Source organism: Aythya marila, assembly GCF_965140915.1.
Source record: "Aythya marila genome assembly, chromosome: 1".
NCBI classification, from domain to species: Eukaryota; Metazoa; Chordata; class Aves; order Anseriformes; family Anatidae; genus Aythya; species Aythya marila.
Window position 1 is genome coordinate 184,171,113 of NC_139042.1, and position 16,963 is coordinate 184,188,075.

General features: G+C 39.4%; 1 protein-coding gene across 1 annotated transcript; it reads left to right on the forward strand.

The window, feature by feature from the left end:
- Positions 1 to 5,886: 5,886 nt before the first annotated feature.
- On the forward strand, positions 5,887 to 14,702 carry LOC309876881 (hyaluronidase-1-like; the record flags this gene model as incomplete). The annotated part of the gene is made up of 3 exons (XM_082757734.1): positions 5,887 to 6,804; positions 13,029 to 13,118; positions 14,274 to 14,702. The coding sequence occupies 3 exons, from the start codon at positions 5,887 to 5,889 to the stop codon at positions 14,700 to 14,702; spliced, it is 1,437 nt and encodes a 478-aa protein (XP_082613860.1).
- Between the last annotated feature and the right edge of the window lie 2,261 nt (positions 14,703 to 16,963).

Genomic DNA, 16,963 nt, shown 5'->3' on the forward strand with positions numbered 1-16,963 from the left:
TCTACTCCAAATGTGATCAGCCTGTGTTCAAAAAAAAAGGACATTTCTTTTACCTGCCAATTTTGCACATCCCTCAGTGGAATACAAAGAATCCAGTTGCTTTAATTTCCCTTTTAAAGTGCAGTCACATTAAAAACAAACAAACAACAACAACAATAAAAACAAGTAAAATGTTTCCCTATAGATATGAGAAATATTCATTAAAATGAATGCATGTGTCTACAGTGAAAGATAGTATAGTGTTACACTTAACATTTGAAAGACAAGGAGGAATACATTGGTACACATTTTGGGGAAAAAAAAAAAAAGGGGAAAAAATCAGAGATTCCTATGGTAACAGTTACTTCAGATTTCCTCTTTAACCAGTATCTGGCTAATATAATTTAAAATCCAGAATAGGAAATGCAGTATGTGTTTTATTACTTATCAAACAGATATATTTATATCATAAAAGAATGGTGTTTTTTCCAACTTATCAGAAACTTTAGTAGAAAAGAGTTAAAGTTTGTGGCTTAAATTAGATTTACAGCATTTTACCAATCTTGCTTTCAGCCTTTCACATGCACTATTGAGTATTGAATTGTCAACTAAACCACCTTTAAATCCTAGATGTAATTAGGTCTAAGTCTACATACTCTCTCCACTTCACTGCAACATCTGCTTAAAATCTCTTTCCTTTTTTGTCATATTTTGTCATTATAGCTCTGCAGAAGTTACATTTGTTTCTTCAGAAATAGTAGAACAACTGACATAGATCTCCCATTAGAGTTCCTCACCTGACTGGTGAAGAAAGATAAGGAAACGAAATCTCTGGAACATCAACTGTTAATAAAAGTGTACAGTAGAAGAATATGAGGCTTTACTAAATGCTTATTTAATGGAAGAAAGACTCTCATTTTGTTGTCCATTGACATTCAACCCCATAGGCAGTCAAAACACTATGGATGTCCTACTCCTGCAAAATAAATATGAATAGTGTCCATAAAAATGAGCTGTTCATCCAAAAGATATCAAATATACTGGGCTTCAAGACCAATTTAAACCTGTAGAAGATGAAAGCAGAATGGTATTATAGTTAAATGTGTGGATTATACTTCTTTGAAAAGTCATCATATGGAGAAGTATAAAGTGAGAGGATGTGTTTGCCAACTCCTACAAAGTTGTGCTAGCTAGCTAGCTATCATATGACCAGCATATGAATCATAATCTAAAGTGGCGGCTGTAACATAGTGTGTTATAGTTCAAAGACACTGGACAATTAATAAAAAATCTCAGAGAAGCAGAACTGGTCACCTGGACACTTGCATTGAGCTGTATTGGGACCCACCTTGTGCAGATGGGTTTCTTTAGGGTGCAGGTCTACATTTTTTACTATTTTTAAGATGTTTATTTTGAAAACAAAGTGTTCAATTAAGATTTCTGGTTTGGCTGTTATCAGCGATGTGGAAATGGAAATACAGTGGAATTCTGGCCAATAAACACAATGGAAATAAGGATTGGGCTAAATTAAGAGCATTTGCTTGGGAAAAGTAAATGTTTTCTTGTTTCTTTTTACAAAAATGTGGAAAAGAATATGCAGAAATGTACTTTCTTTTTCCATTCAAGACAGAAAATTTTACCACACTTATTGAGGGATATATTGAAAACCAGCTATAACCTGCCTTATCCTGAACTGTATAGAGGGAGCAGTGAGAGCATGATCCAGACTGTCCTGACCACAATATAAAATCTCATCAGCTTCAATGGCTTGGTGATCAAACCCTCAATTCTTTCACTTATGAGGAATTCATTTTGTTTTTAGAATATAGAGCAGAAACACTGGGAACAGAGTCTGCTCTGAAAATACTACAGTGCCTCAGAAAGTTATGTGCATCTTTGGGAAGTTAAATTAACCATGACAATATGTCATTAAATCAGAAAAATGGGATGATTTGAAAAAAAAGTTGATAATGAGCTTCAAGATGGAATCATTAGTGTCTGCACTCATTAAAAAACAGGGATTAAAGCAGTCCAATTAGTGCTCTTGCATGAGACTGAAAAGGTCATAGTCCAAAAAATCAGCAGAAAAAAATATAATAAAAGATGTTTTGTTCTTCTTTAGAGCTTCTTTCTTGCATTTGTGAAACAACAGATAATTTATTTTCCCCTTTTCCAGAATTAAAGGCTTAACTTTTAATTTGAAAACATGCTTCACTTTATTTCAGATGACTTTTAGAAGCAAAAGTAAGCACCTGTAATTAAATTCCTATGTTCCAATAATATTTGAATTAATCATAGATTAATGCAACTGGATTGGAAATTTTTACACAGGACAATTTTTTAGGAATTATCTCTGTTTTTTTTTTCACCTCTCTTTCTAGTCTAACAGAGATATCTGTGTAACTAATTCCATACAGCTCTAAATAAAGAACTCGTAGTAACCTTGGGAGGTGTTAATTATTCACTGGGGGAGCCTGAATGACTGTCCTCGACCAGATCCCTGACTTCTAAACAGCTTCAACAGGATTACACAGATTTCCCCACCCGCCCTCATCATGGGATTCAGCTTGCAGATGCAGACACCTGCACGTCTGCATTGGAGCAAGGTGCCCGGGCTCCTTCACAACTGCAGTGAAGATTTGGACAATATAGGCAACAGACCCTTGAGAATTCTTCAGTACATCCTGAGATAAATGCATTCATTTTATCATCTGGACATGGTCCTAGACAGCCTGCTCTAGGTGACCCTGCTTGAGCAGGGGGGTCTGGACCAGGTGACCTCCAAAGGTCCTTTCCAATCTCGACCACTCTGTGGTTCTGTCATGTAAAGCCTTGTCAAGGAAAGTGACACGAATTGGCACAGAATTAAAAATGTAATTTGAAATTATCTTGCACTATTATATATTTCCTGTCCTATCTCTGTTCTGTTTTTTTTTTTTTTTTTTTTATTACGATGTTGTAATGCCTACGGGTGTCATAGCTAGACAAAAACTGTGCTATGTTAGTCATTAGTATATGACAAAATTATCCAATTATATGTATATAACATAAGACTGAACAAAATCAGCATTTGGGCTGTGGGATAAAGCAGCTGTGGTATTTTCCTGGATCTTTTCTTACACAGAAATTCACTAAAGGTCTATTTTTTTATTATTTTTTTCTTTCTTTTTGCTCTTTCTCTTTCATCTGAGGTATCACTTCTGAAACAAACAAACAAACAAACAAATCCTTGTTCATCTTATGGGCTTGTTCTCAAAGCAATCCAGTTCACATCCAAACTGATGTCAATTTGCTGCATCGAAGAAGGAGGGTGAAGTACTGTCATGAATTCAACAATTTGTGCAAAACCAGAATCTTTTCTGTTTGTGTGCTTGCTTGTTAGTTGTTGTTTTTGTTCTGTGTGTGTGTGTTGTTTTTAGCCTGCGACATTATTTAGAAGATTATACAGGACTGTGCAGAAAAACAGAGAAAAAGATACCAGTTGCAAGAGTTCTTTCCAGCAGCTCAGTGGAGTGAAAACAACCTGACACCCTTTCTCAACAGGTACACTTGTACATCCTACCAGCTTGAAGGCCTGTAGCAATGGCCAGTTTCACTCAAGGACATTATCATTAATAGGATCTAAAGGATTGTGAGCAAAGTTTTAAAACTTGGGTGCTAAATCTGTACTTAGGCATGCAAAGCCATCAGCTGGAGACTGAGTGAGGAAATAAAGGAAGTGTAAATCTCAGGCTTGCTAATGAGAGTTTGCTCCTGAGAACTGTGTTGTGGCTTATTGCAGTCCTGCTCTTTGTGTGCTGCCTCGAGCTATCACAATGTAAATTGCCTTTGTCCACCCCTTATGAAGGTGCTCTTGAGCACTGGGCAGAGGAACTCAATCCCTTTCTGGGAATAAGGATGGAAAAACTCAAGGGCAGGGACAGAGGAGAGACAGGTTGTTTTGTAGGAGGTGAAAGGACAAATTAGAGAACTAAGAGAACAGCAGAATATCAGGAGAGGAGTGGCATATAGAAAAAGAAGTACGAAATGTGGAGGATAGAATTGGGAAGAAAGAACAGATAACGGAGAGAAATCCTGTATTATATCTCTTCTGAGAGCCAACAATTTTTCAGAAAATGGAAAAAAGTTTTTTTCTTTAATAAGTCTTCTGGCAGACTTGGATAGGGTACTTGCAGCTTTCCTGTAGATTTGGTGTCCCACTACAGATTAAAAGTCAATATCCAAGGAATACAACCAAATCTGGCATTTAGGGTGGTACATTTGTTAATATGGAAATTTCAAGTGGTGGTTCGGAAAGCAAGAAACCTAGATTCCTCAGCTGTGACCTAATGGTTTATTAAAGGATTGGTAGTTATGAAGAGTGCTCATTATCTAGGAGTTAAATGATTAACTGATTATAACTGAGTGAGAAAATAGTAGGGGCGGGTGAAACCAGGCTAATTACAGTGGGATAACTGGGAGTCCGAGTTTACAGTCAAGGAAAGAAGTCATTAAAAATGAACATGAAAATACGGAAATATCCAGGTTCAAGTCATTTCAAACTCATAAGGCTAACACATGAATTGAACCCGCAATGTAGACAGTGATTGCATCTTGATTGTATTTAATGTGAAGACAATGGATAAACAGGTGAACGACAGATGATAACTGAGAGGATGAACCACACTGTAGTATAGATTCAGTAATGTTCATATGGGGAAGCCATTTTTACGATCTCTGGATTGAAGCTGATGTATCAGCTGGACCCAACCATGAAGTGTTTGGCCATCAGTAAAGATAATATGTACTGCACAAAGGAACCTGGATCACAAACCCAACACAGAGCTGGGCTGTGCCTCTTGGGGAAGAGAGGAGCAGGGGCAGGTTCTGGAGCAGCCAGCTGTGAGCAGTTCGTGAACATCTGCTCCATGGTGTGCCAAGTGTGGATGTGGGTGCCTTGGGTACCAGCAGCCCTGCAGCACTGACAGTTCTCAGAGTACAGATAGTCCCTAAACTACCGTGCTTTACAGCCATAGGAAACAACAAATGCTGAAAGGAAAAATAAATATTAATAAGCCCCCACTTCTACACACTAGTTCCCCTTTTTAATTTTTTTTTTTTTCCAAGCTGTAGCATACTTTTCTGGCTAGTTCAGATCTGCTTGACATAATTTATTTTCTTTCACATATTGATATTTAATTTACTTTCAGTATAATAACTAGCTTAAGCCTTTAAGCCATCAATAGCTTCACCCTTCTAGACTGCAGATTGATTATTGTTCTGGCATCCATTCATTTAGGAAATAAAAGCTAACTCAGGGGTAGGTAACAATATACTGTTTTTCAGATGTGCTGAAAATTGCAGCATTTCTGAAATCTCTTGGTTAATCCATGTGATGTAGATGTGTCTATCTTTTGTTTAAATTACCCTTAATGTGACCAATAGCATATACAAATAATAAGGAAGGCCTCAACCCCATTGTGATGATGCTCTAAGCAAGTCAGACTAGCTGTAAAAATACTTACTTCAAAACTGAAATTTGAAATGAGCAACACAATCTTTTCTATACTGTTGTTTTAAGTTACTCTCTTATTGACTAATTTCTTGTAACAAATAAGTGTTAAGGAAAGGTCTGAATTGAGTGTGTTGGGTGCCTGAGTGAAGAGGAAAACAAGAAAAGCCAAGCATGAGAACACACTTCCAGAAAGTAAAATCTATCAAAAAATCTTTCAAAGCATTTGAAATTAGTCTTCATTTTTCCAAGACACAGTTTTGCATTTTCCTCTGTTTGCACCAAGTATGACATTAACAAAAGCAAATCAAACCCAAAGACCCATCTGTCTCCAGGGTGGCTACTGACATAAAATGTCCTCTCTCATTTTTGTATTCAGGGACACACCATAACAATTCCCCAGAAAACAGCACAGCATGGATCTTTGGATCAAATGGCTGGCAGTCACAGCACTTCTTGCAGTGGCTGGTGCTCAGCCACAGAAGCAGGCGCAGGCCCCCCTGCTGCTGCACAAGCCCTTCATCGTGGTGTGGAATGCGCCCACCGAGCAGTGCAGGCTGCGCTACAAGGTGGACCTGGATCTCAGCATTTTTGACATCGCATCCAACACCAATGAGACTCTGAGTGGATCAAACGTGACAATCTTCTACCACACTCACTTGGGATACTATCCGTACTACTCTGATAACGGAGATCCTGTGAACGGGGGGGTGCCCCAAAATGAAAGTATTATCAAGCACCTTAATAAAGCAAAGTCTGACATTGACTATTGCATACCTCTGAAGAAATTTCAGGGACTTGCAGTCATTGACTGGGAAAACTGGAGACCCCAGTGGGACAGGAACTGGGGCAGTAAAAGCATTTACAGAAATAAATCTCTTGAGATGGTAAGGCGACAGCATCCTCAGTGGTCAGAGGACAAAATTAGGAAAGTTGCTAAAGAGGAATTTGAAAATGCTGGCAAGAGTTTCATGAACAACACCATCCTTCTGGCTGAACACATGAGGCCAAATGGTTTGTGGGGTTACTATCTTTACCCAGACTGCTACAATTATGATTACAAAGAGCACCCACAAACATACACAGGGAAATGCCCAGCCATTGAGTCTTCCCGCAATGATCTCCTGCTGTGGCTGTGGAAAGAAAGTACTGCTCTCTACCCCTCGATATACCTGGATTATGTACTGAAGTCAAGTCCAAACGCACTAAAATTTGTTCACTTTCGGGTTAAGGAGGCAATACGTATTGCCTCAATTGCTAGAAAAGACTATGTTTTGCCAGTTTTTGTTTATTCCAGACCGTTTTATGCCTATACTTTTCATGTTTTAACAGAGGTAAGCAGACAGACTTCTTTAGAAATGTAGAGATTAGAAACAGCCTTTTAGAAAAGGTACTTTCTAGAAGTTTTCCTTATATAAAAGCATTTATGTAAGTTTTTCATATTTAATGAAAATATACCACTCCATAAGAAAGAGCTGTAGTCACCATACAAAATGCCACACCTTTCAATAGTTAATCCTGCAGTGTTTTCGTATATTTTTGTAGGATAACATTGTATGTTTTTAATTAGGCTAATTTAGAAAGCAAGTACAAAGAAATCATTCCCTTAAGGAAGTAACTCATTCTGATATTTTAATTCTTCAGGACAGCTTGTGAAATGAATTTGACAAATTTTTTGTGAAGCTTAAAACTTATTAGGATAATAGAAAGATAAAATTTCATAAGAAAGGAACCTGAGGGCTTTTTTGTTCCATTATCCAAGTGGAAATTCATTCAGGACAGAAATAAACCAGTCAAGTAAACTGGTCTGGACTGGAAAAATTCCTGCATGATGAGCATTGGCCATTTTGCTTTTCAGAGGCACAACAGGTTCAAATGTCTTCTTGATCCAATATTTAGCGCTAATCTTGCGGAATCTTTCTAAGAAAGAAACTGAGTTTTTGAGGCATGCAATATTCCTTCAACCAGCGACAAAGTGCAATAAATATAGAGCTGCCAACACAAGACGGCAAGGAGAAAAGCAGAGGTCAGACCAGTAGGCCACAAGCTGCGTGTGGTTGCAGCCAGGAGCTGGGCAGGGGTTGTGGAGCCTCATCAGCCTGAGAAGTCTTTCAGGGCGCTCTTAAGAAGCTGATGGCACATTGAAGCAACCATGAATTTGGTCTGCCCCATTTTTAGCAACAGGTGACTCTTTGCAGCTGTTTTCTGTGTGGTGTGGAAACTACAGGTCCTAGGTGTCTTGGAAATCATGTACAAACAGGAAAGCCAGATCCCACTTGAAGACAAGAAGCCTCTGGGGTCAATACAGGCAGGAGCTCCCCCAGAATGCCTTCACTGAAGAGCTTAAAACAGGCCATCAAACAAATGAACAATCTACAAATGCAGGCCATAATAATTAATTTTATAATATAAACCAGTCTCTTGATAGATATAAAAATACCACAAATGTTACTGAAAGCTATGAAAACTAACATGCTGTTACCAATTATGCACGAGTTCAAAATTTGTTCAAAATATAAAGTTACCTTAAACTGCTTTCTGAACAGTACAGTGGTACTGTGATGTTTCTCCTAAGTTATACTCTTTAACCCAGTGGCAGTTTTTTCAACTGCATACAGCCATTTTTTATTGGATGATTTAAAGATTACTTTACAAACCATCAGCCAGGGAAGATCTATGCATAGACATAGAAGCATCTTTCGGGAAACATCTACTCTATGTTAAGATATTTAAAATATATTTTTTTCTAGATTTTAGACTGGACTGGAGTTTCTCATTTGATCCATGACATGCCCCAAAGTGAAGCTCCCAAATCTAAAAACAAGGCACGAAACCCCTGAGTCCCAGCAACAGTGGGTGTGAGTGCAATAAGAAATGGAGCCAGTGTAGTATGATGAGAAATGGGGAAAGCAAGCTAATAGGAACCTCAGCTCTGACAGGGATGGGGCCAGGAGAACCACTGCCTGGACCCATTAAGTTGGACAAGAGTAGTGACATTGTGGTTGAAAAGGAATATTAGGTGATACATTCAAGCTTTGTGTGTAATGCCTTCTGTACACGGTATGATAAATACAGTAAACATTACAGTGGGAGAAAACAGGAACAATGGTTGTGGGCCAGAGTCACTAGGGGAGAGGCAGAGGTCTAGCAGACATTCAGAAAGACACAATGCACAGGTCCAAGCTGATGCTGTAGCTATGTCTGCTATGCCTTTCACCTTGACTGTACTTGGAAATCAGGTGAGCTGTGCAGAAGGTATCTGAGAAATTCATCCTGCTTCTTTTCTTGGAAGCAATTTATAAATTGTGATTTGGGATCCCAGTCATTATGAAAGGTTTCTGTATTTGCTAGAAATGCCTACAAGCAATTTGCCATCTGCAGGGCATTTAGAAATTTCGCCTTGACAATTCACTCCTAACGGTGTGGGAGAGAGGAGTTGCACAGTAGCATCTGTGCTTCCTGCCTAGAAGACTGGAGTCATGAATAAAACAGAATTATAAATAAACCAACAAATGATGAAAAAATGGATAGCAATTTCTCTCATTCACCTACCGATAGTCCTGATAGTCTCTGATGCCAAGGTGTGCATGTGTACAGAGTCCATTGCCTACAACCACGCTAGGCTTGCACTACCATTCCTGAATACAAAAGAAGCATGTCTGAAACTGACACCATTCAAAATTTAAAAGAAAGATTACTTCTTTGTCTTTTCTCAACATGTAACAAGGACTGACTGTCCTGCTTCCTCTCAAGTGAAACAGCTCACCTCCTACTTTTTTAGTGGGCAACATGGTGACTTGGCTGACCAAAATATGAAGAAGCATTGATAGGAACTGGAGTTTCCTCCTCTGCGCCAAATTAGCTCTCTGCGAGGAGATAGCCCAGCATAATCCTAAGGATCTGTGGTTGTTGCACACTGCCTTTAGTAGCTTGAACAAGAACAAGCATCAGGACCAGCATGAGAAGTAAAGAGGCTTTGTTGACTTGCTTATCATTTGGAGAAATACCTGAGTGAAGCTGACCTGTAAAGTTGTGTCTTCAGGACAGTCCTGCATCATGGATGGATGAGGATCTGATACAAAGAGTGAAACACGATTCCCCACCTAGACACATGCCATGATGGTCATATTTAAAATTATGACAAAAATAATTTTAAACCTGCATGTTTTCTTCTTCATGAGGAAGAAGATTAGAAAGATTAGAAGCAGAGGCCAAGAAACGTTACCAGTCCATCTGTTTGTCTATTTGCACTCACATGGAAAAGCCATGCCAGTGAGCCCCACTAATGTCAGGCTGTGTTGTGCGAGGAACAGCACCAGCTTCAGTCCGGAAAGCGGAATGGCTGCAGGATGGACACATGTGCCTCTTTTGTGTGCCTTGCTCAGAGCTTCGGGGAGACACCTCCCTATCTCTGCCTCCAATTTGCCTCTCTCAGCAGTTATGGCAGTCATTTATGACTCCTCTTTCCCCCCCCAGATATCTAAATGGGGGATAATGGGGGATAAGAACTTTATTTTATAACCAGGTTTGTAGCAGGGGAGGGTCATGGTGGTCCCATCTCTTCGTGCGGCTGGCTGGTGGTCAGAGCACTGACCTCTGAAGCAAGAGCTCTCTGTCCAGGTCTCTTCCCAGCTTGCTGAGACTGAATCCAGGACCTTCTCAGTCTCTGTTAGACACCAGGAAAGAGTTGGGGAATCACTAGACCAAAAAGAACAAGTGTATAAGACAGAAAGGGAAAAGATGATACTGTCTAGTGTTCATAGATTATTCAAAGAAGAGCCCTTCTGTGCTAAATGCTTTTGAGGTACTTAACGTGAATCAGTTATTCAGTGAAAGACATAGCTATTCCTACAAATGACAGTCAGAAACCTTCCTTCCTTCCTTGTGGGCAAGCTGTGTAATTATTAAACTGAATTAATCATAAGACATAGTCAGATTCACACTTGCTTCTCTTGCTCTCCTTTGAACTTTCATTTAATTGGTGCAAAGTGAAATGGCATCAGAAAGAGAAATGCTCCCATCTAAGTGTTGTCTGTAGCCTCACAGTGAAGATAACCCTCATGTACCTGGAGATGATACACCTTAAAAGGTGCATGAGGAAGACAGAAAAATCCAGCTTATGCTTTTCTAATTCTCTTTCCTCCTGGGGAGGACTTCTACCGCTTGACCTTTGTTTTAAAGAATACAATAAGAGAGAAGAAATATAAGGAAGAAGGAGATTGTTTAAATGAAATCCCTACAGATTTCTACAGCATCTAATACCTGTGCAGTGTTGTGAGTGCCCTTCAAGCATCCCCAGGGGAACGTGCTTTCCAATCAAATGCCACATTTTGGCCTTAGTCTGAGAAAAGTGCTTGGTTTCTCAGCATTGGCAAGGTGGTGATTCTAGGTGTGCACAAAGGTGGAAGGGTAGGTGTTCCTGGAACTTCATTTGTGAAATTACCTGTGCCAATAGACTTCACACATCTGGAGGTGAACTTCAAGGGTCATGCTCTTGAATTTTGTTATTCTATATCCATATGAATCATACACAAAATGCTGAAACACTTTTGTGTTTAAAAATATAAACTATTTCTACAATTAACAAAAGAAAACTGTGGAAAGTAAGAGAATCAAAACTGGATTTACTGACTTGTGATCAAGCAACCTAAATCCCAAAGTATATTACTTACAAAATCTCTATTTTGGGTTTTGCTCAGATCTTAGTCCATCCAGCAATGCTAACTGTCTATTGATTATTTATTTTGGATGAACAAAAAGGTTTCATTGATTTGTTCATGTGCTAGTGCTAAATCACTGAACGATTGTTTGGCTAACATCCAGACTTTGTATCTGGGTAGCCTTTATAAAATGCTTTGTAGATTATAAATGCTTAGGAGCCCTCATTACCAAGAGGTCAGGCTATATTTCACATTCTTTTCACATTTGATATCTTGACTTTTAATTCACTTTTTTTTTTTTTTTTTTTTTTTTTTTTTTTGTCTCCCTCTTCTTGTATTCTTTACAGATTAATTCCTGTAGGAAGAAAACCACTAGAAAATAACACCTGCAGCACACAGTACTCTAATTTTACAAAAGTATCACCAGACTATATACTTTTAAGAGTAATGTCTTTCTCTAAAAGACTGCTTGCATGATCAGCAACAACATGATCTTCAGGCAATACTAACTATACGCTATACCACTCTGAGCCAGGGCAAGCTCTGCTCTTTCAAATTTTGCAGATTTTCCTGCACTGTTTTGTCTGACCTCCAGTTAAGGCTCAGAACCACTGCTCACTACAACTGTCTGTCATAGTCTTGAACTCTTCAGCAGAATCTCTTTCTTTCCAGTGTATTTGTTTATGTCTCCTTTTATATCTCTTGGGCCATCCATGTTTCAGGAATGGGAACTCCTTGCTATGCTCTGGTAGATCAACAGGCCCACTTAAAGAGTGAATAAATTATTTAGTACCAATTTGCAATAATAACACAGCTCTTCCACTCTGAGTTTGTATTTCTAAGGTCCCATGACCACACTGTGATAATTTGGCTGTTTTCTTGTACTGTTTTCTCTTAAGAAGAGATTGAAAGACTATTGAAGACCACCAGTAATGTTTTAAAGGAATTTTCTCTTTCTTGTTCTCTCACCAAATCAAGAAAGATTGTAGAATCTTTCCTTGCAAACAGTGATTGGAAATTAGTCAGTAATCAATTACCGTAGGTAGGAATTATTTTAGATGTAATTGGTCATGCCTTGAAATATGGGGATGGAAGAAGAAGCTTCCTCCCTACTTTGTAAGATTTAATTGCATTTCTCTTGACATGGTATTCACAGTTTCAGGGAATGGTTTTAAGATACATGGATGGTTCCATGAGTCACTGCAGGGCACCAGTGACTCCTGTGCTACACACAGTCTATGTTCCGGCAGAGCTGCGTTACTGCTAATTGTGATGACTTGACTGCATATTGGTACAGGCCTAAAGGTGGACTTGGTTAAGCCATTAAATGTGTGCTTTCTTCCCATTTGGCATAAAGAAACACAGGGAGCAGCTTGTGTTTCAACAGTGTGTTTCCTGGAATAGCAGTATTCATGCTGGTAGGAACAGCAGCTCTGTAACTGGTGTGGCTAATGCAGCACAAGTTAGGCACCTGCGTAAAGCCTATCAGTTGCAACTAAGCACTGTAGTAGCAGTCCAATGACATGATCATACTTAACATCACTTGCCAAAAATGATGTCTGCGTATGGTAACCATTCAAAGACTGGTAGATAAAACCTATCATTCAATTCATATGCCACTGGTTTGGTTGGAGGACCCTTTGTGAATAAATTCTAAAGATTTTTTTATTTGCTAGTCCCACTTGTGAATAAAACCCTATGCAAACCTTTGCAGGTACGCAGAAAAGCTTTCTAATCTAAACAGTTGTTTTACGGTGAAGAATATACTACAGGATCATTGTCTCCTCTAGGGGAAAAAAAATGATGCCTGTATCCTAGTGCTTTTTAAAATTATTATTATTTTTAATTTTAGGTTTATGTCTTTTTTTTTTCTGACTTTTTTTGGCCTTCTTTTGCAGACTGATCTGGTCAACACCATTGGTGAAAGTGCAGCTTTGGGAGCAGCTGGAGTTGTTCTCTGGGGCAGTATGCAATATGCCAGCTCAAAGGTAGCTCCTATTGGTTTATTAGCATTTAGGAATCACATCAATACCTTTTCTCTGCCACCACACCCTTCATTGTACCTATCTATCATTATCATTGTCACCAGCTTACAGTTGAGGATGAAGGCTCAGGAATACTTTAAGGTTTTGTTCGTTCTGTGCTTTAGTTAGGCGGAGAGGTCCCATTGCTTCAGAGCACATTGATTCAAGCAGGCCATTTTTGCCAGTTTGCAATAATGAGTCCAGATTAGAAAATAGACATGTTTTGAAGCAATAGCATACAAATGTAAACACAGCTTGTTACGGCGTTCTTTTTCATAGCTATGGTAGTTTGTACAGACCCAGGGAAGGAATGGGGTCTAGAGGGGGAGTTTTCTCTGGTCACTAGTGGAATTTGTGTTGAAATGACAGATAGAAAAGAATGCTGCTAGAAAAGAAATGGCTTACTTAGTCCTCCCAGGTTCCTCGAGCATTCACAAATCCTTCCTGAAGTGATGGAGGGGGAAGGATGCTGCACTGGGGTTTTGTAGGGGGCATGGCAGGATAGACCCCTCCCCCCCCCCCCCTTCCATCCTGAACCCAGGCTGGGCTTTGGTTCTCTTCCCTCTCTCTTTTCATGCAATCTGCTGTCCTGCTCCTGAAGTCTCTGTGAAAGCACCACTGACTTCAGCAGAGGTGTAGGGAAACCATCTAGAGCTTTCTAGCTGCAACTTCTGTGCTTATTTCTGAGAATGATGTAGCTCCCAGTAAGCTGAAGGAGTTGGAGAAAACAGGACCAAAGCAGTGACTCAATATGTTCTTTAAAACCTATTAATCACACACCCTGCTCCTTGTCAGCAGTTACCAGAAATCTCCACTTAAGGAACAAGTTAGTCTCCGATCAGAGAGATCAGTGTCATATCGATACATCTCCAGTCAAACACGGTACGTTGCTACCAAGCACCCTAACAGTGAAAATAGTAAACGTTAATATTTTGCTAATCTTACCCATGGAAGCAATCTCACTTAAAACAATCATTTGCTCCAGTATGTAAATCCAACTTATTTATCTCAAGAAGTTACTGCAGCCAAGAACAGTTGTGTAGTAGTATCTAAAATGTACGAAATTTGGACATAATGCTAGCTATTGATTAACGTGTCATGATCTTTTATTTCCTATAGGAGAGCTGTTCAACTGTGAAACGATATATTGATGGACCCTTGGGACATTATGTCATTAATGTGACCTCAGCAGCCAAACTCTGTAGCAAAGTTCTGTGCAAGAAGAATGGAAGATGCATCCGCAAAAACAGCGCCTCTTCTGCTTACCTCCACTTGCCACCCACCAACTTTAAGATTCAAGTCCGTCACTCAGGGAGGGGCCCAAGATTGCAGGCAACTGGTAAACCAAGCCTGGAGAACATAGAAACCATGAGGCAGAGGTTCATGTGCCAATGTTACCAAGGATGGACAGGAATATTTTGTGAGTTGCCTGACCAAAGGCTAAAGGATCACTGGGCTCACATTGTGTTGAGCAGATCAAGAAAACAAAAGCTTCATGTCTTCCTCCTAGGAGCCATGCAGCTTCTTCTGCTTTATACTGCATACTAAACTCTTCTGAGGCAATGCAAGGAAATAAGAAATGGTGCCACTAGGAATTCCATTTTCTTTCAGCAAGTTTTTATTACAAAGGGGAGAGACATTGTTGATTAAATAGGTTTATGCTGTTTTGTTCGTGTCCCAGGCCCTCTGCAATATCTTCAGACATTAAACATTTTTCAGGTAGCTCCTTTTTGACCAGCTCCTTTACTCATGTTTTAAGCAGATAAGACTTTTGCTGCTACAGTGGAAAATTTATCTGTGTAAAATGGATGATTAAACCTGTATAAAGATTCATCCACATAGAAGCTGAAAAAAGGACCCAGAGTCTCTATTCCAGGGTTGGATGATTTAACATATGTTGATGAGGAAAAGTATTCCTGTAGACCAGGGATCCCAAACCATTTGCTGCAGGTCTTGCTGAAGTCAAATGGCATTTTGCATGAGCAGCAGCACAGTCCCCAGATCCACATCCAATTATGTATCAGTGTTATGTGCATACATTTAAAAAATGTGTATTTCAGTACTTCAGGGCCTAATCTGTGTCTTGTTACTTCTAGTGTTATCAGTATTTCCAGTGGTAGTTTTGTGCCATCAGTTTCAAAGGTAGTTTGACTGAAAATCTCAGCATTTACCAGTAATTGGGTCAAATATTCATTTTGCTACAAGCACCAGTCAACCAGCAGAATGTATACGTGTTTAGGTTGGGGGCTCCTGAGCTTGGAGATTTCTGCTGGCACTTTGCAGCATTCCTGTGAAGGCAAAATACTTCTCCAGTAGGTAGCAGGGAAAATACTTCTCCAGTAGATAGCAGGTAATTTCATGCTTTCTCTGCCTCGCTGCTTCGTGTCACTGGTCCCTTTGGGGCTGCTTTCTGCTCTGCTAGCAAAATGGGTCTGGTAGATCTGCTCTTGTACAGCTCTTGTTCATTCACCCAACAAAGCTGGTCAGTGGCTGGGAAACAAAGGTAGGCTGACAGATCCCACCATCAGCATGTGTCTCCCTTGTGCAAGAGAGGGAGAAATTGAAGGACTTTACTGACAACATTTTGGCTTGCAACTTTCATTCAGATTTAGATGGGGGCCCCTTCAGAGGTGCTGTAGCTTAAAGAGCCCCTGATTATGATGTTAATGTAGCATATATAAAATGTCATCCTGTCACAGTCAGGTTGTAGCATGTTAATTTTTTATTAGATATTCATTGGTCCATGCTCATGTGTGAACAAATATATTTCATCAAAAACATATCTACCTTCTACACAGACTTTCTGTGTAACAAACAATGAATGCCCTCATTGAATTGATGTCAAAACCAAGAAATTCCCTACATCTCTCTGTAACAGGCAAGATATTGAAATTTGTTTTGAGGCTGTCATATGGTGGGTTCAACTGAGTGCTGATAGGGTCTGATTTTGAGGTGACCCTGTGTGGAGCCAGGACTTGGACTCAGTGATCCTTGGGGGTTCCTTGCAACTCAAGATATTCTATGCTTCTGTGATGTCTCTATGGATTACAATTTGCCATGCTGTTTCATGTTCTTTGTAATCTCCTGTTGTCTCTAAATATTTCTTCATGGTAACCCCTCAAAAAAAAAAAAAATCAAAAAACATAACAATAAAAAAAAAAACTTTATTTGGTTTGCCAAGACCAGTTTCACAGCTGGTGTGAACTGATAGTCTGATTCACTCCAGCCTCATAACAGATGCTCAGACTCACCCAGCTCATAACAGACCTGCAGTAGATATTTTAAGGCCACAATGATCCCTTTAAATCCAGACACTGAAATGGGACTGACTTCAGTTAAATAGAGACTTGTTAGCTATAGTGTTTGAGTAATGACTGTAATGACTTGTGCTGAGAAACTACAGGAGAGATTTGCCACTGATCTTTTACTTTGCAGCATGCCACAGCAGTAGATGACAGAAAAAATGAAGCTAAAAAACTTCCCTGTTTTGCTGTGAGAGAAGAGGGATTAGAATTAAAGTTTAGGAAAACTGAAAGTTGTTAACTGTGGCTTCAGACTGAAGCTAGGGTGTTTATACAAACAGTAAAAATGCTGTGGGTGAATTGGAAATAATCCCAGGTCAGTCTGAGATGTATATATGCTATCAGAGTTGACTGACTTACTGAGTCCATAGGGTTCTGTCAGTTTATGTCAGCTGTAAATTTGCCCAGTGGCTCTTCCTCAGTCTAGGTTATCATTTCACATGGAGGAGTGTATGAGGTCTGTGGTAATAGATACAAAGAATCCCAGATACAAAGATCTTTGGATTT